This window comes from Cucurbita pepo, chromosome 14 (assembly GCF_057944985.1).
Source record: "Cucurbita pepo subsp. pepo isolate OVF chromosome 14, ASM5794498v1, whole genome shotgun sequence".
NCBI lineage: Eukaryota > Viridiplantae > Streptophyta > Magnoliopsida > Cucurbitales > Cucurbitaceae > Cucurbita > Cucurbita pepo.
In genome coordinates this window covers 6,123,701-6,151,423 of record NC_141811.1, presented here as the reverse complement: position 1 = coordinate 6,151,423, position 27,723 = coordinate 6,123,701, and the positions used below count along the sequence as shown (strand labels likewise).

Sequence of the window (27,723 nt, the reverse complement as noted above, 5' to 3'; positions counted from 1 at the left end):
CTAATAAATAATCTCTTTGCCTAAGATGAATAATAGTAATGACATTAAAAATCAAAGATACAGATTCATTTAGGTTCACAGCCCATTATTGTTCCAACTGCAAATGGCTTGATCGTCCGTGTACATTTTCTTGGAAATAAATTCTAGCGGTGTATTTGAACCCAAACCAGATATCATGAGGGGGTAAAGAACACAAGTAACCAGAAAATTCACTTCTTTTACCGATTCTAATTCTGTAATCACAATTCACACCAGAGTTCAATAACAAAACTATCAATCACAAAGCATCAACAGCATCCATCATCATGTCTGTTGTCTAATACGGTAGACATCGACATTTTACCTACCTATATCACAAAACCAAATTGTGTATCCAATCCAATCCGATCCAACCAATCAAGATGTGGTGTGTTCCTTCATTTTGCCACCCACCCTTGAAGGGGGTAAAGTTAATTTTTTCTTTATTGGAAGGTCTGCCGACATATGATTTCATATGGTCAAGTGAGATAACCAGGACTCGGAACCAATGACAGGATACACCAGAAAAAGAAAAAAAAAAAAAAAAAAGAGAATTTGTAATATTGCCCAAAATAATAACATGCATGTTTCCCTCCATTTCTATTCTCGATGGTTACTTCCTCAACCTCCAACCGACCTTATATCACCACGTGACTAGAAGCTCTTTCACTATCTTCAAACCGATAGTGTCATCTTACTGAAGAAGGCTTATGCTGCAGAAACCAAAATAACAACATAATCTTCCTCATTACTTTAAACTTCAATATTACACAATGACGCCTCATCATTCCGTCTTCTTTCACTCATTTCGGATCGAGTAGTATTTCTCCGAGAGTGCTGGAGATTTAGAAATTTCATTCATAAGATTTTTGAACTTAAGGCTGCAATCTCCTCCACTGCAAGAATTATAAAAACACGGGTTACTCACAGAAATCAGACAGTGAAAGCTCCAAAATTAGCATGCAAGCTATTCATTCAAGTTAGGCAAACTTATTTATCTGAGGATCAAATCACAAAATTAACAATACAAGTACTGGCAGAACCTTCTCTTGTGAAGCTCACATAAGGTTCAACATCAATTTTGGGAATTTTTTATTTAATGAAAATCGACTAAATTCAGTTTTTTCCTGTTCTGTTAAGTTTGTACCTTCTAAATTCATTGTAAATCAAATTGGACTTAGATTGGAAGGTATTTTCGCAAGTTTGTTGGGGAAGGGACTACTTGTCCTGTAAGGCTGTTCTTGATCTTTTGGAATGAAAGGTCCTCGTTTCTTAAATGGAAAAAAGAATCCTAAGAAAAAAAGAAACAATCATTTGGTTGGTTTGAATGGATATGCCAGTTAGTGTCGATCGGAGTGGCTAGAAAATAACTTTCTGACCAACGGATTTAGTATGTTTATTAAAAAATAAAAAAATAAAAAACTGCTAATGAAAGCCTCCTTTTCTCCCATCCTCTCCCCTAACTAAACAAGTTCTCTCCTCTCCAGCTCTTTCCAACCTCTCAAGACTGTCCCATAATATGGTGCTTAGCCACGCAATTATTGGCTGATGCCAATCCTCAGTCCCTCTCTCAGTTCTTCGTTGGCTTCTCTTCTGGCATCTCAGCCCTCTCAACCAAGCCACAGCTGGCACATCCTTCCATTGTCTCCTTCTAGCATCCATCAGATTCAACCTCTCTCTAGCTCACTCACTCTTGGCCTCAGTTTTAGCACACACGGAAGATGGTTAGTTGATTTTTATCTAAGCTTGCAAAAACTGCCATTTCGGACCAACATAAATTGAATGGTTGAGTTTCATTACCAGTTTGTGCCCAAAACCACATTGATCAACCATATGAACCCCTATCTAGCATATGCAGAAACCTTAATTCTAATTTTCATCAATGGGAAACGAGGCGCACATCAACTGGGAAGTATTTAATATCAATCTCCGATCCTTTGGGTTGTATGGTTCGAGCAAACTAGGAAGATTCTGTAATGAAGCCTAGAAGTCTTCAGTGGAAGGATGTCATCTTTCTAATTGCCTGGAGGCCCAAACTTTCATATAATTACTCCTTTTCCTTTTTGTTGATCATATGAAGAGATTTTCATGACTCCTTGGACCTTGATCATTGTACATCCATCCCAAACTCCAATTCCTCCTTTACCTTCCAGTCTTTTTATGTAAAACTTCCTTTAAATCTCAAAAAGCCAATTTCTATGATGGTGTTATTAGGATTATATTTCATATTTAATTACTTCGGAATGACCGTGTAATTTCTGCACACTTAAATTAATCTCACAAGATTGCTGTCTACCCTCGCAATATTTGGGGTTCAGAAATTTACATAATATTAATATTTAAGGTAGGTAACAATCAAAATATAAACCAGAACATGATACTTTTTCAAGATTCTTTTTTTTTTTTTTTTCTTTTTTGGTAGTGGTTGCATTAAATTAGTATATTCAGTGTCTCCTCCAGAAATATGTTGCCTTTTTCAGTATACCAACTTATCAAGTAGAATTGACTAGCAAAAAAAATATCTACAAAACATCATGTGTTGTACATGATGGTAAACCTACAGCCTCTTTTTGTGCCATTCCAGAAGGGATTTTGTTCCAGGGACCATCCAAATTGTAGACGAGGGATAAAAAGAAAAGACCAAATGCATCTGAAAAGCAAACCTTATGCGATTTAGAGATGCTATTGCCCGTAGAGCACTGCGAATCATGTCCTCATTACGATCTACTTCTTGTTTAACAGCATCTTGCTTTGGCTTGAAGTTTATAGTCTTTTGAAGAGGATCAACCAGAGAGTCCAAAACTGGAAAAATACCGAAGTATACATCAGGAAAGAATCTTAGTGCAAGAATTTTAAACGACCTGATTGAAGGATAAACCAACCTGCTAATACAGCTGATGGGCACTTATCAGCAAGTTTTGATAGAATCAGATGGCATGGCATTTTAACATCGTAGTGATCTATAATAAAAAAGAACCAAGAGTTCAAAATTTTACAAGGACAGAATGTAATCCTTATCAACTTCCAAAAACATCAAACAACGTAATAGATAAAACTGATTCTTTCAACTTCCGCATGACAAGTTGCTCGTGTAAGAATAAACCTAAGCATAATGAAAAAAGTTTGTGTAACACAAATTCAACAGAACTCACAGTAAGAAATGATAAACTACAAGTAACAAACGGATTAATACTAAGACATACTATCACAGACAAGACAAGACCATGCCAACAAAGACAAAATTGAAGTTAAATTTTGTTGCTAAAAGTTATGATGGTAAGTTAACAACTCACCATCCAAACCAGATTTAAGATAAGGAACAATGAAAGATGATGGGTTCACTTGGTCGAGACAACTATCTAGCAATGTATCCACACATTCAAAAGCAGCCTTCCGCAACTCAAGCCCATCATCCACAACATGCTTAAAGGGACCGAGATCAACTGTTCTTATCAATTCTTGCTGCATCAAAGGTCAAGACAGTATTAACATGTATATCCTTCATATTAAAAGTTTAAAGAAAAGGCAGGAAATAAACTCCGAAGGAATAACATGATTTCTTCTGTTGAAGTTCTCTAAAATTGTAATTGGAAGGAAAACTAAAACTACGAGGACAAATGATATTAAAAAAAAAAAAAAATCTAAGGTGAAAACCAATTCACCCACTATAATCCTTACATCTGATAAACAGCGGGTCTATATAATATAGTTCGGGGGCCAAATTGCAATAATGGTTTAGAAGACAGCGTCATCATTTGGTTATATCAATTAACAGTTAATTTTACTTGGAAACGTTTTAAATATCATTTTCAAATTTCATGACCAATTAAAAATCAAATACAAACCTTGGGGACCAAATAAATCACTTTTGAAACCTCAAGAACGAAATAGAAATTAAATTCAGTTTTAAAAGTTAAGAAGCCAAATAGAAATTAAATTTAAACCCCATAGATCAAAAGTGTATTTTTACCCAAATCCACCCGTCTGGATCATAAATTATCATACCACATAGCAATTCACTGTAATTCAACCTCAACATTTCATCTACAATGGCAAATATCACTGAAATTATAGTCTCGCCTCAATATTCAGAGACTATTAACTAACTTAGTGTGCTATCATTTTTAATATAGTATATATATATACAGATAGATAGATAGATAGATAGATAGATAGAGAAACAAACTTTCATCCAGATAAAATGGAAGGAGCAAATAAACTTGGAAGCAAGCCCTACTTAACTTCATGCAGAGAACTAGTTGATTACCTTCACAATTGTTTGATCATAAAGAAGCGGTAATAACTCAGAAAGAAGCCCCTTTACAAGGTTAGGCTTATTGTGGGCAAATGTACTCAAGGCCAAGACAGCAGCACGTCTAACATGCTGCATACATTCAAAATCATGTTAAATTAAGATTCTACATCCAATGAACCACCAACAGTCACTTGATAAACTAAATAGAAGCAAAAAAAAAGGATTTCCAAGATGAGCTAAGTATCTCAAGATGAATATTTGGTACTTACACGATCATGATCCTTTATAAGCATCAGGAATGACGCAATCTCAGGGTATATAATCTCGTCTATCTTCTCAGGTCGCTCAACTATGGAATACTTGACTGCAATTACAACAGTTGCTCTAGTGAATGCCGCTGGACTTGTTGTCCTTACCTAAAGAAGACATTGAAACATGCTATGTAAAAGTTCAAATTCACAGCCCAAGGTAAAACAGAAATAGTAAACCTGACCAGATACCTTGAGAGCAGGAACAAGTTTTCCAGGTTCAATAAGAGCAATTTTACCGAGGCACTCCGCTACAACATTCCTGACTCCCTCTTCCTCACTTTCGCAATGATTAAAGAGTAGATTAAGTATCTTCTCAACACTTGAGTCTTGAAACTCTGCTTTATCCACAGATTGCCTAACTATCACCTGTAATGGATAAAAGTTGCAAACTTACAACTGCAAGATAAAGTCAGAAAAGGCTGACTTTAGGCATCTGATGTACATACCTCCTTCAGTGAATGAAGCAAGAGATATTGTTTCTTCTGCTGATTATCAATCTGGTCCAATATAAAAGGCAAATATTTGGATAAATTACCAACAGCAATATTACCCAGAGCATAGGAGGCAGCAGACTTGATCTCTTCAAAGGGAGATTGAAATGACTCAATAACAATATTCTCTATGTGAGCATGTGCGCTCAAGTCCTTCCTTCTCCCGATCTCCCCAAGACAGAGTAAAGCAAGGTGCTGCTTAGCCTGAATTTTGCAATAGTAGACATTAGACACCAGGATAATTTTCCAACAGAGACAGACATGAACTATGAAAGTGAATAATTAAGTAAGATTCATTTACAAGATATAAGTTAGTTGCTTCCAAAATTGCAGGAAATACATACACACATGTAGAATACATAACAACTCTTCAAAAAGAAATTTACACAAACTTTTTTAGTCGTGTTTCCTATAGCACGAGGCTTACAGAAGCACAATAGTCCTTCGGGACTTAAACATGAAGTGCAGAAAGAGGAAGGGTCTTTTTATAGGTAGAATAGAAAAACATCAATTTTTTATATTACAAAAATATATAGTATAAGATAATGAAAATTTTGGATAAAATAGGGTTTTTAGATGATATTACTTAATTCTATTAACAAAAAATCTAAAAAGAAAACATGTACACTTTAGCATTGAGGCGTATGGCAAAGCGAGGCACTCTGAATAAGCTTGTTTATTTTAATGAATAACCAGCTTTCATTGAGAAAAGATGAAATAATATAGTGGCAATACAAAAAGAAAGCCCACAAAAAAAAGTTAAGGCAAACTACCAAAAGGGCTTCCCTACATTCATGTAAAATGAGTCTTAATGATAATTACAGAAGAAACTTCGTCCCAAAACCCCAGAATGACAGATAGAATCTAACAAGAGACCAAACCTCACTCAGAGATCTCTCAAGCCCTTTAAAAGTCCAGTGTTCTCACTCACAATAGTCCGCATACAATGGCAATACCCCTTGCTTGGCACAAAAAAATCTTCCCTTTTCGCAAAAGGAAGGATGGAAAAGTACTTTTTGATCATCTCTCAGCATCCGGGCCAAGCCTAGACCAAACTCTCAAAAATCAATTCCAATTGTATAAGCAACATCACAGCCTCAAAGAATAGGTCAATATGCTTTGCTGCCCCCCACCCAAAAGATGTACACCATGGCCATCAAGTTAAGCACCCTCCTCAACACTCGGCTCAAAGTGTTAAATCTTTTGTGGAGGACCTACCAAACGAAAAACTTAACCTTCTGGGGAATTTTCACCTCTAGACAAGGACCAAATAATTAAAGAGACAAGGACTAACTAAACAAAGAAAATAAGGATTTGCACAAGAACCCTCCAGACCGACTAGGATTCCATGTGAAAACATCTCTTCTCCTTGGAGTACAACTCCCCCAATCAATGACAGAAGATCAACAATATCTAACATTCCCTAGCTGACAAAGCATGCCAGAACACCAACGAAGAAGAGGACATGGGCTGAGACAAAACTGCTGCCACTAAGTGGTTCCTCACAAAGATAACAAGAATAAACTCAAAAATAACGAGCAAAGATGTCTCTCCCCCAACTACTTATCATCCCAGAAAAAAGTGTTCCTCTAATTTAGAACCTTTCATCCCACTCAAGTTTCTTCAAAAGGCGACAACATAAATTTTTTCACCACATCCTTATGCCCTAAGATACTAAACTCATGATAACCACGAAAGTCATTTAACCATATGGACTTGTTACGGGCTCTCACATTACCAATCTCTAATCCCCCAAAGTTTATTGGCTTCCTATCCACCTCCCACTTGAATGAGTAATCCCATTTCCCCTCGTCAATCCCTTTCCAAAGGGAATCCCTCATAATCTTCTTCAAACATTGGAATCCTAAAAAAAGGATACAAAGTAGGTACCGAACCCACTCAAGAATAACCTGATAAAAGTAAATTGGCCTCCTTTCAAGAACGAGATCCTCTTACAGCACAACAGTCTCTAGTAAATCTAACAACAGGATCCCAAAACGACATGCAGCTAGGTTCATGAACTAAGAGACTGATCCAACATCACACCCAACCAAAGCTGCCCACCCTCAGCTTAATAAGATCATAGCTCCACACCAAGAGCTGGCACTTACCTCCATTATTCTACAACCTAAATATGGGCTCAAAGAAAGCTAGAAAACTATTTAGGTTGACAAATGACTCCTGATTGCCTTAACAAAAAAAGATAGTGTCATCCAAAGATGAGACCGAGAAATGTTATCCTCACCAACTTTGAAACCTCCTGAGATGATTCCTTAAGACATTCACAATGCTCAGGAAGAGAAAGGGTGAGAGAAAATCTCCTTGTCTAAGTCCCCTCGAGGCACAAACTCTCCCCCTCAGTCTACTATAAACAAGGAACAAGTATCTCATCAATCTAACACAACTCCAAATCCACAACCTCCATTATACCCAAAGTCTATCTTAGCTAGGACTCTACCATCGATTTAATAAGATTTTTTTATAAGCACGCCTCGGCGCACTTTTCAAAATATTGTTTGGATGAAAAATATTTAACTAATAAGTAAAAGACAACATAAGTGAGAGATCCCAAAACTTTATTTTACTCGAACAAAAAAATGTACCGTACACAAAGTACTGTTCAATACAACTGACAATAAGTTCTATTTAAAACTTTTATTTCCCCCCTCCATCATTGAAGCTACATTTTCTTCATGTTGAAGTTTCACCTAGCGTCATACATATGGAAGCAACACGAACTCAGCAGGCCACATAAACCAAACAAGCCAATAAATGAAGTACGGGTCCAACCATAACACAGATGCTTCGCATGGAATAACTACTAGAATATTTATACTAAACAAAAAAAAATTAAAAGACAAGAAACATAGACTTACAGAATTCGTACTGCTATCATCTTTCAGAATTTCTGTTAGCATTTTTACTGTTGAAGAATACTTTTGATCACCAGCGGCAAGACACAAAACAGCAACACATTGGGCTATCGAAAATAAAGCTTGTTTTGCGACACCACCCGATTGAGGTGATGGTTTGGCACATGAAAGAAGAGAGTCCAGCAAGGCATCAAAGCTGGTATTTGCAGAAGAGACCAATGCAGCAAAAAAGCTCTGTAAAGCCTGCAATTCATAATACCAATATTTCCTAACATGAAGGCATGATAAATCAAGGTATAACAATACGTAAACAATCACAGAGATATGAATACCACAAGTGCCTGCCCCTGCAGGAGTGAACTTTTGATTAGCAGAAGTGCCTGAGGAAGGACTTTGTTCCGAACGGCCAAACCAATACTTGAGCTAGACCTCCTGTCAGCCATCAAGGTGCAGCATAACTCCAATGCAAGAGCTGTCATATGCAAGTCTGAATCACTGCCAAAAGGATGAAAAATTCAAACATGAGTGAAACAAAATGCATGCAGGATGGAGGGTCGAGAATGGAGGGAGAGCGAAAGAGTGGGTTTGGAGATTAAAACCTTATCAAAGTTGAAAGTTCCACAATAATGACTTCATATGCTGAAGGGCCAATTTTATCGCCATAAGCAGCTATAAGTGAATTTAGAGTCCCCAGAGTTGCCTGTCTCAATGACCGATTGGCCTGTTTTTCCACCAAAAAAATAAACGAACTCACATGTACATATATCGACTTGGCAGCCAATAAAGAAAGAAACAAGTGTCTGCAAGTGCAAGCAAAAACATCATCACCGACTACACCATACCTTACGGAGAAACGCTGTCAACTCTGATATGACATGCTCTAAAACACATGACAGGTCTATTTGAAGTGGAGAAGCAGCAATGACAGCAAATGCCTGGGGCCAAATATTTGTATTTAAGAAAGCATCATATTTACTGAGAAACAAAACATTTTCGTTGGATAAACAAAAATATGATACTACAATATAAAATATAAAAGATCGGAGAGGAGATATTCAACCTAAGCCAGAGCTCCAAGATTACCAAATATCTGGGCTAAAATGAAAAATAATAATAATAATAATAAAAGACAGCAATTTCTAAACACTAGCAACATACAACAAACTAGATGCATGAAGCCTTACACAGTTCCAAAAAGCTTTGGGCTGGAGCATCCCTATGCACAACAATATCTCATTGTCAACTTACACAAAACCATGATCGCTCATCCTTTCAAAATGCATAGAAATATTTGTGGTTGATTCTGATTAGGAGCTTCCTTGGATCACTCGGCTTGAAAGAAATTACTTTGAAGATTTACTAGACTTATTTATTTGATATTATAATGTATACAGCAGCCACATGGGGCAGGTTGATAGATCTTCCTCTAATCACTTTCTTAGTGATATATGTGCTAATAGGAAGGAGCTTCCTTTGGATCACTCGGCTTGACAGAAATGACATTGGAAAGGAGGAAAACTACACATATTTATTTGATATTATATTGTATACAGCAGCCACTTGGTGCAGGGTTGATAGAGCTTTCAGTAATCACTTTCTTAGTGATATATGTGCTAATTGGAAGGAGCTTCCTTTGGATCACTCGGCCTGAAAAGAAATTACATTGGAAATGAGAAAAACTACACTTTTTTATTTGATATTATATTGTATACAGCAGCCACTTGGTGCAGGGTTGATGGATCTTTCTGTAATCACTTTCTCGAGGCATCCTTCTCAAAGGACTTCAGCTTTTCCTTTCAGCCACCAACTTGAAATAACTTCTGGAAGATAGACTAAAATATCCCAATGGAAACACCAACTCAAATTGAACTTTTTGCATAACCGCAACTAGCAATATGGGAGTATAATATTAGAGGGAAATTACAGATAGAGAGTTAACAACAAATAATAAGAATAATGATGAAGGGGTCTACCGAAGCAGGAAATGGCAAGACGGTGGTCTGTTCAGTACTGTCTCCCCTCAAAATCATTGAACGGTCTCTGGTTTCTCTCACACCAAGGCTCCTAAAATAATACCTTTACACTATTCTTCCATAAGATCTTGCTTCTTTTAATATTCAACCCGAAAATAAGGCCAACCACGCTCCTACTAACTAAATTGCAAAAATTTATTTCAAATCATATACATGGAATCAGGTAGGTGACGCTAGCATCCAAGGCTTATAAAATATTTCTCCTGTAATGTGGCTTCCAAACATACTCCAAAAAAAAACTGCATTTATTGGAATTTTTCTGGTTCCGAATCAACTTAGCTAAATATTTATCCAAAACCTCCCACATCTAAGTTTTTTTTTTTTTTTTTTTTTAAACAAATGATTTCATTGATGATTGAAATTTACAAAAGGGATGTATAATCCATGGTGTTCACAAAGACCTTCCCAATTTGCAACGAGGGAGGTATAACTATAGGAAGTAAAAATATTAGACAGTTTACACCAAGATATAGCTTGGTAAACAACATTGTCGAAAAGCTTTGTGTAGGTCTGTGTCTTTTGTGCAAATATTCTTTTCTGTCCATAGTTCCAAAAGAAAGTCATTATGAGGTTTTTCCATAATAGGGCTTTTGCATTCTTGAAAGGGTGGTACGTTAAGGCCATATCCAAAAATTCCTTTACCTCCCTAGGAAATGTGAGATGTCATCCGAATATGTTGAGAATCGTTGTCCAGAAATTCTGAGTGTATGTGCATTGCATAAACAAGTGGCTTTGTGATTCGTTTTCTTTCTTGCATAATGGACACCAATTTGGAGAAAGAGATCATAAGGTTTTTTTTTTTTTTTTTTTTTTTTTTTTTTTTTGAAGATTTTCACTTGTGCTAATGGCTTTATGCACTATTTCCCAAAGGAAGAACTTCACCTTTTTAGGCTGATGTTCTTTCTATCTTCCCTAGAATGGGATTAATTGCTTCTACTTTTTCTCCCATGTCCATCATCAAGGATTTTGTAGAAAAGATTGCTTCTACTTTTTCTCCCATGTCCATCATCAAGGATTTTGTAGAAAAGACCCCGTCTGCACTGGGTGCCAAGTCAGTGAGTCTGCTTTGTTTGACAATACCACACGGGAAAAGTCAAGGCTTAATTCAGCCCATTCGGTTGCTTCATTATCCTTTAAACTTCTACCAATCTTCAGGTCCCAAAATTTGTTGACAACATTCCACGTTTCTTTAATCGTGGCTTTTTTGCTATGAGAGTCTGTACAAAAGTGGATACTTCAAGGCTAGCGTGGTGTTTTCAATCCATGGGTCGGTCCAAAACCTCCCACATCTAAGCTTAAAAAATAATGATTTGCTAAACTAAAAAGTACTGAACGGACCAAAAAAATATTCATTCACTCCAAACTTAAAACTACATCCAATCTTCTACAAACGCAGTCTTCTACTATAATGAAGATTTCAAATGGTTTCAAATACATGCTACAAACTGCACTTCAAGAAGCCTAACAATGGCTACCTTGACTTCTAAGCAACATGATAATGAATGCCAAGGATACAACAAAACAAATCTTCAAACCCAGCTAGGAATAGCTGCAAACAGATTTTACAGCTTTTTCCTCTATACAATAGCCATACACACTCTCAAAATAACTCACTGAATAAACCCTCGAAAATGTGAAGTATATATAATAAGTTGCCACAATGTCGCAACATTATGGAAATTAGCATCAAATTAGATGTGTGTGTGCACCCTTTTGAATTTGGGGTGCAAATGGTAGTGTTAAGACGCTACAGCAATGTCTCAACACCACATATGATGTAGCATTGAGACGTTATGCTCTCCTAGTGTCTCAACCTTGTCCACTCGGCTCCAAGGATGATTTAGCTCAAACTAAACAAAGGTATTTACATGGATTTTTGCATTTGAAAGGTTGAATACAACCGCAGATTCTACGAAACTATGCCATTGGTGCTGCTCTTCCCTAATTGGTTCGTCCTTTGTAGAAAAAAGGGGGCAACATGATGCGTCTCTTTCTCACATGTCCTTTTTCTGCCACTTGTTGGGAGGATTTTTTAGGTTATTCAATATTGTTTGTGCTTTCCCAGTAATGTCTTGAAAGCTCTATACCAACTGTTGTGGTCAACTGCTGTGTCATGCAAGCTCTATACCAATTTCTTTGATGTGTGAAATTTACAAAGGGATGTGCTGTCCATGATACTTACAAAAGACCTTCCCAATTTATGAGGAAAGTGTAACTATAAGAAGCAAAAGTATTAGACAATTTACGCAAGATATAATGTGGTAAACAATATTGTCGAAGAAATTTGTATAAGTTGGTGTATTTTCCATGAATACTCTTTTATTCTTTCTTTCCATGGATTCCGAAAGAGAGCCATAATGAAGTTTTTTCATAGCAAGCTTTTGCATTCTTGAAGGGGTGGTACATTAAGGTCATGTCTAATAACTCTTCTGCCTACCTAGAAAAGTGAGATGTCATTGGAAGATATTGATAATCTTTTGTCCAAAAATTATGGACATATGTACACCGCATAAATAAATGGTTTAGTGATTCATTGTCTTTCTTGCTTAAAGGAACCAAAACTTGGGAGTAGATGTAGGATGTTCTTTTTAGTAGATTTTCACTTGTGCTAATGGCTTTATGCACTATTTTCCATTGAAAAAACTTCAGCTTTTTAGGGTCATTTCCTTTCCATATTGTCTTTGCTAGTGTGGAGTTGATTGCTTTTACCTTTTCCCCCCTATGTCCATCATCAAAGATTTTGTAGAGAAAGATCCTGTCAACGCTAGGAAGCCATTTTACTGAGTCTACTTTTTCAAAAATATGATCAGGGTAGGTCAAGGCTTAATTCTACCCATTCCGCAACTTCGTTATCCTTTAGGTTCCTACACTTCAGGCCCCAAATTTTGTTTGCATCTTTCCATGTTTCTTTGATCGTGGCCATTTGTTGTGAATGTCAAAACATCAATCTAAAGGTCAATCCAGAAAGATGTGCTTCCCCCATCACCCATTCTATGGCACATGTAGTTGGCGGTACTTTTTATGTACTTCCATGGCCCCTTTGCTGAAAGTGGACGGTCAATTTGTACATGATGCAAGAGTATATTTAGTATATATAAGATTTCTCCACAAGGCATTATTTTCATGATAATATCTCCATATCCATTTGGCGAAGAGAGCTTTGTTCTTCTCCTTTATCGGAAATAGACCAATGTCTCCCTTTTCCATTGGACAAGATGTAGATCATCTTTCTGCAGATAGTTTTCTAATAACCTATCTATTTCCGTAGCCATTTTTTGTGGCAGAAATGTAGTAGTAGGAAGGTTGGACAATGTGGCTAGTTTTAGGGTGAGTCTTCCGCCTTTTAAAATATAACATGATGACCATATTCAGAACCTTTTTTCAATGTTTTCAATAATGGTCTTCCAAAAGGAGAAGGATTTGTGGTTCCCATTTAAAGACAATCCGAGCTACATATTCATTCATTCACCCTTTTTACAACAGTATATATTGGCGAAGTCTTTGATAATCTCTATACTATATTATGCCCATAATCTCTATTTTCTATGGAAGAGACATCTGACATTTTAGAGAAGAGGATTGTATCATCCCCAAACTAAAAGTGGTTGATACTTGAGTATTCATTACCATCCTGAAAGTCGTTTATTTGTCCTTCATATTCGGCCAAAGAGATTATGGTTTGAGAGAAACAAAAGACAAGAATTAATATGGCTGTTTTTTTGGGGGCTAGCTAAAATATTTGCTTCTTGGTCTTTATCTAAAGCATTTTGTAACTATAGTGTGATGAAAATGTTTGCCAATTAGGAGTCTTTTGTGTATCCTTTGGTGTGTGTGGTTATCACATCTCCCCTCATTTGTACATCGCTTTGATAATGAAAGTTTCCACTCGTAACAAAAGGAAGCCCCCACCTCCTTCATCTTTCACATTTTTCTTGGTCTTCCCATCCTTGGAAAATTGCCATGCTCTGAAGTCTGAATCTATCATGGCAATAATTCTCTAACACTACAAAAGAACATGCAACTCCACATCTTCCTATCCTTTCATATTATGACCTGAAACCACCTCTTTGTGTTTACTTTACCTAAATCGGCACCGGATAACATAACCACAAACATGAAAGCCATCTTTCTAGCATTTCAAATAATTTGAAGCAACATGGAGAATACGGATGGTAAAATAGCATATTATTGACAATAAAGGGAAATAGGGGGCTGAAAGATGAAACCTAGAACTAGAAGAATAAAAACAAATGCATTTCATGTAAACTGGAAAGAACCAAACTAACCTTAACAGCTGTAAGCCGGGTAATCTCATTTCCCATCCGATCAACAAGAACTGGAAGGCAGGTTGCTAACTCTGCTTTGAGGTTGTCACCAAATGTAGACACAACAAGCCCCATGCAAGAGATGGCACACTCCTTGACTTCCTGAAAATTTACATTAGAAGTTCGATTAGCTGTAATCATCCTCCAACTATTACTCACTCTGACCTTAACCCTTTCAACAGATGAAAAGAATTAAAATATTCAAGGATACAACCTCCAGGAAGAATAACAAAGAAACCAAAACAAGGGCGATAAAACATCCCTATTAAGTTCAAAAGACAAAGAAGCAGGAAAAACCCAATCTAAATAAAAGAATGCTATGCTATCCACAAAAGTTTAGACCCAAAGAAGGGGAAAATCCCTTAACAGACACCAACAAAAGGAAATCCAAACAAAACTAATGCAACAGCTCGCTGAAACAAAACCAACTGCAAAAATAACAAACCCAAGCACCTCAATACGAATGACAATAACACACCCCTACCAACAAAACAAAAACCAGCCCAATAAAAATGTAGCCAAACCCAACAGTTGATCCGTTCTTAATTACTTCCATTAAACAATATGAAAGAACAGAAATGGTAGAGCTGCACAATATTAAGAGAAACTCACACCCAAGTTTACAAGACCCTAATTATGAGAGATAGGGGGGCATATCAAGAAAAAGTTTAGTAAGTTCCAAAAGAAAATAATAAATAAAAATATGAAAGTCCTACACAAGTATTTGGAAGTTCCAACCAATTTCCGTAACCAAGTCTTCAGCCATAGGGCCTCAAGTACCTGAATCAATTGAAAATTCTACTCTATCTACTCCTTTTCAAACATTATCTACATGGTTCACAAATATTCTTTCTTTACTGAAAAAAAAAATTAGTTCAGTCCGTAAAAAATTTTGCATTCTGAACTTCATAAACATTTTGGAAATGAAAGCCTCCAAAAAAGTTTTGTGGATGACTATGTTGGGAGGTCTCTTACTATATGATGTAATCCAACTTGTGTTATTAAGCCCAATGGGATATGGGTACATCCTTTTTAGAAGCATAATAAAGATGCCAAGCATTTTGCAACAGTTCTGGGTATCCAATCTCTAAAATAATATTTTAAGGTATAAAAATTGAACTCTCATTGTTTCTAAAAGAAAAACAGAACATTCCAATTACTTTCTAAGTACTTTAAGGACGTTCTAAAGAAAAACTTCAAGAACAAATATAAGAATAAGCAATAGTTGTAAATGGACGGAGAAAATGCTGTTCACCCTTGGAGGTTCAACAGACCTGATCTTGATCTTGATTAGTCAGGCGTGACATTATAGCATTATATATAGGATGAACGTATTGTTTGAAGTCAAAACCTTGCCCCTGGGAAAAAAAGAGATGCTGAAAATAAGATTACAAAACAGAAAAGATACCAAAAGCTCTGAGTAGCCATTGTATTCTTTATTTTCTATATAAGCTTGGTTAGTATATTATTCGGATTTTCAATATTCTTTTAATACTTTTGAAATCATCTCCAAATTTCAGAAAGGTAAGAGCTTGTTTGGTATACAATTCTGATTTTGTTTCTTAATTTTTAGATTCCCGAAATAAATCAGATTCAGTGAATATCTGTTATGTGAGTTTGTATTCATTTCGTACAAGTCTTACATTTGAAATTTGGAATTGCAGAACTACACTAAAAAAGTAAAAGAAAATGATAAATATATTATTTCAAGCTATAAACTCATTTTATTATGTTAAAATTAAAAGATGTATAACAAAATATATTCTAAATTATCTAATATTGCTCAATAATAGTTCTACAAAATTTATGACATAAAATATGTTAATAAACTAATTAATGATATTTGAAACTGAGCTAAATATTTAGTTCATAACTTTTTAAACAAACTTCGAACAATTCTTTTAATTTAGATCAGTTTATAAATCTATTACCAAAACCAGATCTAAAAAGCACAAAACACAACTCCATCTAAAAACAAAAAATACAACTCTATTTTCATTTGAATCTCTTATTTACAAATTTTCTGGTTTTAGATCACTCACCAAACACATCCTAAGATCTATTTTGTCCTTATTTTCTGTTTTTTTTTTTTTTTTTTTTTAAATTAAGCTGACTTAGAAACCTTTTATTTGTATAGCTTTTCACTCTTAAGAGAATAATTTTGAAATTGAGGTCAAATTAAAGCCGCAATTTCAAAATAAAAATATATATACTTTCAGAGGATTACTTATGGTTTTCCAAAATGTGGTTTAGATTTATACATCCCTCTTGTAAATTTCACTCATCAATGAAATTGTCTCTTATCAAAAAAGAATGTGGTTTAGATTTTAAATACATTTTTAAAAATAGATTATGAGAGAAAAAAATATCGTTAGTAACCCAGCATGATTTACAAAAAAAAAAACAAAACAAAACAAAACACACAACCTCAAATGCCTGAAAAACTTTATCTTCGGGAGGGGGTATTGTTTCTGGTTTCAAATATGGCTTAGACAGCAAAGAAATCAAAAAAAAAAAAATTTAAAAAATGTCACCATTAGTAAAAATGAAAACTTGCATTTTGAAAAATATGAAAAGTATTAATTATCAAATGGGCCCAAGGAACTAATTCTACAACTAAAAGTAAACTTTTAAACTCACCTCAATACCAGGACGAACAACCCGAACGAGTTCCCCACATACCCTCAATGCTTCAGCAGTAACCTTGTAATAACGCTCTCCAACAGCAGACAAAACAGGACTTGAGAGATCCTATATCAACGCATATCGAGTTATTAATGCAATAATCACATCCAATCTATTGCTTACAAAATGAGAAAATATTTTACAAATTTAACATTCATCAAGTTTCATAGACATCCTGGCCTAATTATAGAACAACTGCATCTACATGTTAACTCTAAAACTAGTTCCAAAAAGAATAGAATACGCCTAAACGGGCATATTTCAGAACACTAAATGAACTTGAGTCAATATTCCTGCTTGAAGTCCACATTTTAACTCTAAATTTGGTTCCAAAACTGATCGCTATCAAACTATCCTTCTGAGCAAGCACACGTAATATTTTAGTGAAGAGATCCCCCATAACAACTGAAAACACCTACCAACCCTGTAATTTAATTCCATTGCACCTAATGCTGGTAGTTGAACTTCTTCACTCCTCAAAGTCTGAAAACTTTATTTTTTATAACAGAAAAAGGACTTTTTGCTTAGTAAATATGAACAGTTTCACAGAAATGCAAGTTACACTGAAAAAGAAACAAGGCTAAAATGTCATTTTGATACCGGCATTTTAGGTTTCATTAGTAGGGACATTTTTAAGATTTATTGAAAGTATAGGGACAAATTTTGGATTTGGACATTTGAAAGAAAGTACTTAGACCAAAATAGAATAAATCTCCAAGTATAGGGACCAAATGGTACTTTAACCAGAAAAAAAAGAATACAAATTTCAATATGCTACAATGTACATTAGCCAGGTGACTCTTTTTCTTGTTACCTTGATATAAGGATGGAAAACCGAAGGAGAATTTGAAGCCAACACCAATCTAGTGAAAATAAGAGCTTCTATCTTCAAATTTGAGGTTGATGATTTATCCTGCAAAGTTCAGCGAGACGAGCCACGATAGAGTAAGGGAAGGGAAAGAAATTGGCATAACAATAGATAAAATTCAATTGCTAGAACTTATATGCACAGCAGCAGTAGATGATAGTGCATACACTTAATGCTTTTTCAATTCCTGGAATGAGCGATCCTATGTGATCAGCAAGACAATCGGGCAAGACAACCACAAGCTCTTTCAAGACGGAAAAGGCACCAACCTACAGGGTATCAGAGCATAAAATTTAAATGGACCCATACCAAACCCAGAACAGCCACCAACAATTTCTTTACCTTTGTCTTGATAGATTTCTCCCGTAGCTGCCTATTTATAGATTTCACAATCTTTGGCACTTCTTGATTTAACAACCACCTTGGACTGCTTATGCCAATAATCAATAGAAACAGATTTTATTAATTATAAATACAAAAAATAAATAAATAGATATTGGGGAAAAAAACTAATCAAGGACCATGTTATTTACTGAAAGGAAGAAAATCAGAACTGAACTTCATATTCAATATCAATTCAGAAATACAAGATGGGAGGCCTATAAAGAGGTTCAAACCAGAACTTAGAGATCCCATTACGGGTTAAACCAATTAAAGCTACCACCTCATTGCAGTTATGGCTAATGGCTGCAAATATGCAAATAAAATGGTAAGCTAGCCCAGCTAATCATGAACGTTGTTAAACTTGAAAATAATTATAAGTGTTATGTACTGGAAGGAAGAAAATCAGACTTGAACTTCATTACTATTGAATATCAATTAAGAAATACAAGGAAACCTCTAAAGAGGCTTCAAACTGGAACTTAGAGATCCCATCACGGGTTAAGCCAATCAAAACTACCACCTCATTGTAATTATGTTTAATGGCTGCCAATATGCAAATAAATAGGAAGGCAAGTTCGGATCCCAGTTTCATTCAACACAAAAATCCAGCCCTTGGGGGCCGGCCATAGGGCAATGAATAAATCGAAAATTACACTTTAGATTCGATTAAAAATAAATTGAAATACATGAAATACAATTTAAATAGAGTTTATTTTATATGTAAATAAAAAATATAAACATATTTAATCGCATAGAGTTGCTTATTATCTAATGAATACATTGATTTATTCTAATTATAAAATAAAATAACGAAAATTGATGAAGTATATTTACAAAGAAAGAAAATGAAGTGCAAAAAAGCAACATAAGAATCTCGAAAACTCATGATTCAGTAGGGCACTATATAAGCTCTTGAGATGCCTTCCACATGGGCATCCTAAGATGCTCGAGCATCTATATGGCCAGAAATCCAATATTCATACTGAACAAACAGAGTAATCAAGATGCACATCACATAGAAATCTTGGATTCCTACCAAATAAACGACCCCTAGAACATGAATTCCAAAACCCTACTGAACCTGGCACCTTTATATCTGATTATTTTTTTTAATGAAAACAAACTTTAATAGATGAAAAGGAAAAACAATGTTCAAGTATACAATCTCCTAATGGAGGAGGAAACAGGATTAAGTTAATTAAACAACAAAACACCAAAAATTACAAGAGCAAAGAGAAATACTATTGTCATCAAAGTAAGGAATGAAATCATTCGTTTCTGAAATAATTTCTATGCTCTCTGATTTCGTTGAAAGACACTTTAAACTCATTCCAAACTAGGATTAAAATTCCATGAAGAATTGACCAATAGCAGTACAATATCCTCGTAGAAAAGATTTTGTAACTTCACTCTACTTAAGGCAAAAAAAGGCAACAAAGATCATGATCATTGACTTCTTCCTTAAAAATACGAACAATATTACATCTTTCCATCATCTCAGCTAGGCCTTAATGCCTTCCTTTGGGTGTCCTTGACCAGTTTGTACTTATCCTTTGTCTATTTTCCTCAACAATTAGAGCCTTTTTAGTACACAATTCTGGCTTTTGCCCTTTGTTTCTTCTTTTAGCTCTTTTGCTGTGAGTCTTTTTCTTTGTTTTTGCTCATTTCTTGATATTCTTTCATTTGCTCCATGAAAATATGGTGTCACACCAATTATTAAGCTCAACTGACAAGGCACCAAAAAAAAAAAAAAAAAAAAAAAAAAAAACCCACAGCCAAGCCAAGGTGCAAATGAACCAAAAACATTTAAAGAAAAAATGAACTTGCCTTAATTCATTCATGTCAACCTGCCCTTTTGTTACATTTCCAGTTTGGCGCAACAGTTCAATAAAAGTACTAAATACATCCATCTGCATACACAATAAACATCCATAACGGGTGCAAGTGAGTCTTTTTTTTTTTTTTTTTTTTTTTTTGAAGAAGAAAAACCTTTCATAGAAAAAATAAAATAATACATGACCATCCATACACGTGCAAGTGAGTATTTAAATCTGAATTATAACATGCCTACTACCTTGACATTTTCTTCCCTCTCTTTAAATCTATCGATCAATTTTGGACAAGCCTGCCAATATGAGAATGACTTGAAACATAAGCAGACAATAAAAAAAAATTGTAACTTTGAAATTAGAAAAAGAATCAACTTTCTTGAAACATTAGAATTAGATCAAGATAACGAAAGTTGGTTCAAAGTTCAGAAACAAACATCATAGTTATAGCCTATAGGTCAATTGAAGATCAACTGAAAAAATATCAAATGAAATAAGATGAGGTCAGAGAACTTGGCCTTCAAAAAAAAAGTTAAAAGAAAGCACCTCCTCATATAGTCTTGAAAGCATCTCTGGTCGTGATACAATTAATGCTGATAAGCATTTAGCAGCTGCTCGTCGGACTTTCCAGCTGAGATCTTCATCATCTGTATATTCATTGGCACTTTCACTGCAAGATAGCATCAGTAATACATCAAATTTGTCTCCACCACAAAGGGACAATATGTTCATTAAAACAATTACAAAATATAAAATAAAACCAAAAAGAATATACTTTTTTTTATAAGAAATCAAAGAGAAAGAGGAAAGAGGAAAGAATTAAACAAAACAAAAAGAATATATATTACTCTTCTTCCTCTTCTTCATGAATCTCATCATCAGTATCTTCTTCCATATTATCAGTAAAATTTGGGTCATAACTTAAATACTCCAAGGTAAGATAAAGAACGTTATCACAATAGGACGAAATATCCCTGGGGCACCTTAGAAGAAAACTTTCAAGAGCCTGCAATCGCAAAACCACTTTAGTAATATAAAAGAGGCATCAAAGTTTAATTATACAAACTGAAATTGAAGGTGAGTGTAAGTTTTTAACAAAAATAAGTGAGAAGATTAAGTACCTGTAAACTGTACTCACGAAGCTCTTCATCACTTTCAGAAGCACTTGTGCAATAATTGATAAGCACGGGAACAGTGTCCCCAAGATGAGGTCCAAAACGATATCCAACTGCACGGCTATGATGCCAAGAAATTTTAATTCATTAGCATATTACCAAAAAGGCCAAATTCTGTTTGTCTCACAATTGAGATCCTTAAAAAGGGGAACACTATCACTTGAAAAACAAAATAAAATAAAATATACTTACCAGTGACTTGGTACATGACTTTCAAAGGAATTGAACTAATTGCGCTATAGAAATTACTATATTAGAAGTTTGAGTGCTTATTATAACATCGGACCTTAATTACTCAACTGATAACCTATAGAAAATTTTCATTTCATCACATTTAATATTTAAGTTTTGGTTTGAACAATTGAATTGAACTTCAGTAAGTGGGAAAACCAGTATACACCGTTAGTTGGCCTTCCATATCACCTAACAATCTGCAAAATTACTTGAAACATACAACAACCAACTCTCATATTACATTCACTACTTTCTCTCTCTTTTTTCCCTAGTTCTTAATAAGATACATTACATCAATTCAGCTGGTATCATATTTGGCCTATGACATGAGCTATAGATATCACAGCACATACACATATTTTCCATTTCTCTGAATAACCTAATATTATAGGTATCAAAATATACTCAATTTCCATTACATACAGGACATGGCATGAAGAATGCAATACACATCTTAATAGAAAAGCTTCCTGTCATAAAACTTACCTCAAAGCACCAATCATTTGGATATTTGTGCGTGTAATTTCTGCTTTGGTACTTTTAATTCTCAAGCTTCTAACAACCTCAGTTGTTGCCTTCGCCAACAAATCGTCTGATAAGCTCGAAGCAAGAGAGGCTGCAAGCAATAAAATTATTAATTCAACAAACCTCTACTAGCAGCTCATACGTTTCATAACAAGTACAATAGGTGATCCCATTTTCATGTCTTTGTTACACTACATGTTATTTATACTATACAGTACCATAGGTGATCCCATATACTTTGGGTAGGGATTGAAACCTCAACTCTCTTGGTCGAGTGTAATGTCTAAACTAGTTGAGTTATGTTCAAGTTGGAATACAATTTCAAATACTTAGATTGATCGATTATCATCATTGCCATCACAAATATCAAGTTCCACATAGTTCAGTAGAATACTCTCACAAAATGTTTCCATAAAAGCTTATTTTCCTTTTTAGAAAGGATGATCACCCAAAGTATATGCAAGGAGGATCTTTGGATCCCTTGAAATTGCCATGTGCCAATGAAGAATGACTTACGGTCCCCCCAAAAGTTCCTTCGCTTTTTCTACTTTAACAAAAATGGTAAAATGTTCTCAGCTTTATGAAGAGAATTTGAAAGCTTTCCCAGTCAAATTAATGGCTAAAAAATAACAATGTCGCTGGCTTCATTCCCATCTGGCGTCGCCAAAAAAGGTCTCCTTCTCTCCCTCCTGACCCTAGAACTCTTCATCGCCATCAACTCCAATTTCTTCAACCAGCAAAAATCTAATCGAGAACTCCATGTCTTCCCAATTAATGTAACAGCCCCGTGGAATATACCCATCCCATTCCCCCTAGACATGAAACAAATATCAACCTCCCAATTCTCTATGGACCAAATCATGTCATGTCATCCCCTTTGCCAACCCCTCCATAAAGTGTCGCTGAATTACGAACAAGTTCAAGAGTTCGCAAGTAAGAGGGAACATCTATGATCCTAACCCATCCTTTCTCAAACTCCAATCTTTTGCCTTCCCCCACCAAACCTGAATCCCATAGTCTCAAACTAATGGTACAAATGTTGATAAGCCTCTCCTAAAGTTTACTAGTCACTCTTCTCACCAATAATCCTTACACAACCATTGCCAAGTTGCCACAAAAACACCTCATCTTCACTTTCTCTCCAAACACTTTCCACAAATCCCTCCCAACTTCCACCCAAGAACAAGATGCCTTCTCCATCACCACAACACCTTGTGAGACTACAGAAGGGAGATCAAATTCCTCCTTCGAATCTCCAATCAACCTCTAAACTATTCAAGCCCCATTTCATTGTATGCGCAAATGAAGATGCTAACTGGGGAGGAATTTTTGGACCTTGCTCTTTAGAAGAGGTGCTATACAGCAATTAATAAGAAATAGCAATGGCTCTAAAGCAACTTTAAATGAATGTCACCCTCCCCTATCTTTACCTTTCTGAACAAAAATGGAAGCTCTTCTTCCTCTAAACGGCTCTCAAGCCAACATACACCAAGCACCTTTGCGTTAAACACACATTGCACCCAAACCAACGCTTCCAGAGAGCCTCTTTTCCTAAAGAAAGCTTCACCTCCCAATCTCCGAACCACATCTCCAAAGCAATTTCTTACCCAACTATAACTTCTAGATTCACTCGAACACTCAAAGATTTGCGCATGCTAACTTCCTCAATCTCCACCTTTGACCCAAAGTTTCACTCCTTGAACAATAAAAGCTTACACTCCACACTCACCCTAAGATTGTTGCTCTCTCCTACTCTTATGGAAGAGTCAGAGAGAGAGATTGTATGTCAAGCCTTTGAAACCTCGGAATTGGCAAGTAATGCTTCAACTAATGAAAGATAGATTTCTACCAGCTAATTACAAACAAATCATAAGTTAACAACACCAAAAATGCCAAGGGAATAGAAGTGTGGTTGTTTAAACAAAAACTTCATCGATTAGGAGCTTTTACAAACCTCACTAAAAATGAAAATTTAAAAACAAGGGGGCAAACTCCATTTTTTTTATAATACAATAGCACCTTTTTGGTCGATTCTTCATTTTCAGCAAAAAAAGAATCAAGCGAAACAAGATTTCATATTCCTCACGGAAATATTCATCAAATCCATGAATACATTCTTCAACATTGTCCGATCATAATCATCATCAAAGTATTCCAAAAAAATCCATGAAAAGACTCCTCTTCTTTGCTGGAAAAATTGGAATCTTGAACCAAAAGCCTTCCATATTGGCATTCTAGGAGTTTATCATGATGAAGAGGCTCCTAACCATCTCTCGAATGTGTGCTCTCTGTTCTTGGAGCATTCTGGTTGGTCACACAGGTCATTCTTGTCATTTTTTATGAAAATTATGGTCGTTGTCTACTGTTTTCTTTTTTTACCATGCTGATAAGAAAGATTCAAAGCCAGTTGATCCTAGTGTTTGACCACAGTACCCACCATACATTGAACATTGGTCAAATTTCTTTGAATATCTCTAACTGATAGCAAGCGTCTAGTTGATGTTCTTGGTAAGAAAATGGTTTGCAGATTTTGGTGCAAGTTCACTTTACACTCCCAACTGAACTGAAGTGTGTCACATCTAAAGGTGGCTGTCATCCTCCTAGACATTAAGCGCTCTCACATTTGAAAACATCAAAGGAAAATATCTCCAAGAATCCTCAAAGGAATGTTTAATGTGAATCAAAAGGTAAGTGAACAACAAAAGATTAACCCTCTACATATAGGAGAGGAATGGGTTAACCTACAACCTACAAACTAAGCAAACAACTAACTAACTACTAATTAAAACAATTAACCATTCAAATGAAAATTACAAAATAATTACTAATAAATCTACATCAAAATGACAAGAGCAGCCAACAAAAAAGTTAAATAAAAACTTGGAAATAGCGAATGCCTTTATCATCTGAGTCTTACCAATACACGACACAGTCTTCTTTCTAACACTGGCTTGATTGGAACCCAACTGGGATAATAATGCACTTAACAGAAGCTCGTGATCATTCGTCATGAGATTTCCAAATTTGTGAAGAACGTCACATAAAATATCAAGGGACTCACATTTTATCTCTGTGCTCATTCCCTGTATAATAAAACATGCACATCTATAGGCCCAAACTTAAGCTTTAACTGTTTAGCATAGTAAAACAATTAAGAAATGTTAAATTTAGGAACATTCTTCAGTATATATACTTCAAAAGCTAATTAACCTGTTAATAGAAAGTGATTTTCAGGTCTAATCAACCTTAACCCTCCTAACCGCCAAGTTCTTTTATGCAAAAAGAATTACCATGGTTTATTTGCCTGAGATCTTGCGGGTTCAGATGATCAGAATATTCCTTTGGAACCTTTGGATGGAGAGGAACAAGAGAACTTCCAACAAGAAATTTCTTCTCGTGATATATTTTATGACAGAACTTTTGTCAATGCTCATGGTTGGCGTAAATAATTTTCTCACTTATAGTTATTAAATAACTTTTTGAAAATTTTGGAAGGCCTTTTCCTAACCCCCAATAGTTTGGGGCTCCCTTTTTATATTTCATCATATCAATGAACTATCTGTTTCTTACCGAAAAGACAAAAAAAAAAGCAAAAGCAAAAGTAAAAGGCAAAATATATACAAAATCAAGTGCATTGGCATATGAAGTCAATCAGAAACATTATTATAAGGCTAAATAATGAAAAGAAACATTGATGAACAAAAATACTAAAATAAACTCATGACAGAGGCTAAAGAGGGAAGCTCTCCACAGAGGCTAAAGAGGTTTCTATCGGCACAAACTATAGAAAGAAATAAATTTTTTAGAAGGAAACAAATCTTTTCATTCATGAAGAAGAGAGAACAATCGAAAAAAGAAAAAATAGCCTACAAAACGTACACTGAAAAAAAGCAGAAAATAAAATAAGTACAGAAAAATGATATTGAAACAAGGATCAAAGAAAGCAACTCTATAAGAAAACCTCCCAATTGTTACTAATATCTTGAAAAGAATATCATGCAAAACCGCAAGAAGCTTTAATCTTGATGAATTCAAAACGGCCTGAGCAAGAAAAGAATTTGTCCTCAAAATTCTTTGATTTCTTTCCAACCAAATATTTAAAAGAACGGCATTAGAAGCATTAAAACAACGGAGCTTAGATTCAATAGGCAAAGACTTAGAGCTAAGAAGCTAATAAATGTTGCTATGACGGCTAACAACATATATTCGCATTTGCCAACTCTAACTACTGAAACTAAATCTATAAAAATTGATGTCAAAAGAATGCTCTAAAGTTTCAAATTCTTCTAAGCTTGAACATAAAGAACTGAATTAGATGAATGTTTCAGACACTCACAGCAGTAGTGATCCCCTTTATCAATTGGGGTGAAAGAGTGATGAGAATAGATTGAGCAAGGGATGGCACAGAAACTTCAGCTACAACTGTCTTCAAGGCTATGCTGGCAACATCACGGTGCTGGTCCTTCCCATTGAGCAATTTGCCACAAAGTTTATTTGTCATCTCCACGACCCGTGTTTCACTAACCTTCTTCACTAATGGAGCAAGGCTGAAATTTAAATTGACGAAAGAGATTAAAAGAAAGATTAAGAATTGTAAGACCACATAAATACTCCTATTAACTTGATCGATTCTATCTCTCCATTTTTTCTTTTCACATACATGCATATGGTCTTAAGAACAAGTTCCTCTTAAAGAAACAGACAGCCTACAAGATCACAAAGAAAAAATCATCTATTGGAGTTGCCGTTGCATGGTAAGCAACGACTATTGAAGCCAATGGTCAGCAAGCGGAAAATGTAAAAGTCCTACATACCATTTCACAGCCAACCCAGAAACATCACCGGCTGCATCATCAAGCTGTTGTATGATTATGTTTGACAGTTTTGTCTCCAGCTCAGTATCAGCTTTAAAAGTCTCTTTGTTTAACTCGTTTAATAGATCAGATGTTGCCATGTATCTGTAATCTTTATCTTTGCCTGTCATCTATGAAACACGCGTGCAAGTCAAACCAACCACAAGCCGAAAATATCAGTGAAGTAAAAATGTAATAGATATAGATTATTACTACTCATGCAATCCGGTAAAATAGTACCTTCTCTAGGATACCCGTCATCGCTAAATTCGCCATTGGGGAGCTGTTAATTTAGGCCAGAGAGAATGCCGCCAACCTTAATTTGTAGAACGCGAATGATCTGAGAAGTCACAACATGACAAACAGATATCAGCATATTGTTAATTAGCTAAAGATTCCATAGAACGAAATTGGCATCATTTAACGACCTCGAGAAAGTAATATCTGACAGTGCATGTAAAGAAAGAAACCCTAAAACACAAAACCAGACCGCAACGTCGTCGTCCGTACGCGTAAGAAAATACGATGGAATTCAAGAGGAAAAACCCTAGACAACAAAGGCAGCAACAGAGCAATAGAAACTGCAGCAATGGCGGTTCATTCATCAACAGAGATCGAAATGGAGGGGATTCAGAGTTGAAAAACAAAATTCCGGCCATGGCACTGGGGAATGGATGAGCAAAGAATCCAAAAGGGAAGAACTGACCTACGAGGAAGAGCACCCGCTGCAGCGCGGCGAAGCAGTTGCGGCAGCTCACTGTCGTAACTTCACGAGTCAGGTGAGTGTATGAGAGTACAGATCAGATGAAAAGCATCTGAGAACGAGACTGGCTTAAGTTCTTTGCTTCCTTTATTTTAATCTCT

General features: G+C 35.5%; 1 protein-coding gene across 2 annotated transcripts; it reads right to left on the bottom strand.

Annotated features, from left to right (window-relative positions):
• Nucleotides 1–197: 197 nt before the first annotated feature.
• LOC111809958 (cullin-associated and neddylation dissociated) lies at nucleotides 198–27,723 on the bottom strand. 2 transcript variants are annotated; one of them, XM_023696452.2, is made up of 29 exons: nucleotides 27,566–27,723; nucleotides 27,100–27,199; nucleotides 26,821–26,990; nucleotides 26,343–26,553; nucleotides 24,924–25,089; nucleotides 21,968–22,097; nucleotides 21,194–21,308; nucleotides 20,921–21,078; nucleotides 20,619–20,742; nucleotides 20,318–20,368; nucleotides 20,071–20,153; nucleotides 18,202–18,286; nucleotides 18,027–18,128; nucleotides 17,806–17,904; nucleotides 16,947–17,057; nucleotides 15,581–15,664; nucleotides 14,268–14,408; nucleotides 8,791–8,883; nucleotides 8,548–8,669; nucleotides 8,281–8,443; nucleotides 7,952–8,191; nucleotides 5,031–5,279; nucleotides 4,774–4,950; nucleotides 4,543–4,689; nucleotides 4,286–4,402; nucleotides 3,312–3,480; nucleotides 2,901–2,978; nucleotides 2,682–2,820; nucleotides 198–914 (listed from the first exon to the last, which is right to left on the bottom strand). In XM_023696452.2, exons 2-29 carry the CDS (start codon nucleotides 27,133–27,135, stop codon nucleotides 818–820), a joined length of 3,657 nt encoding a protein of 1,218 aa, XP_023552220.1. In that variant the 5' UTR covers nucleotides 27,136–27,199; nucleotides 27,566–27,723; the 3' UTR covers nucleotides 198–817. The 2 variants fall into 2 exon arrangements, with proteins under 2 accessions (XP_023552220.1, XP_086973508.1); XM_087117382.1 differs by lacking the exon at nucleotides 27,566–27,723 and adding an exon at nucleotides 27,288–27,424.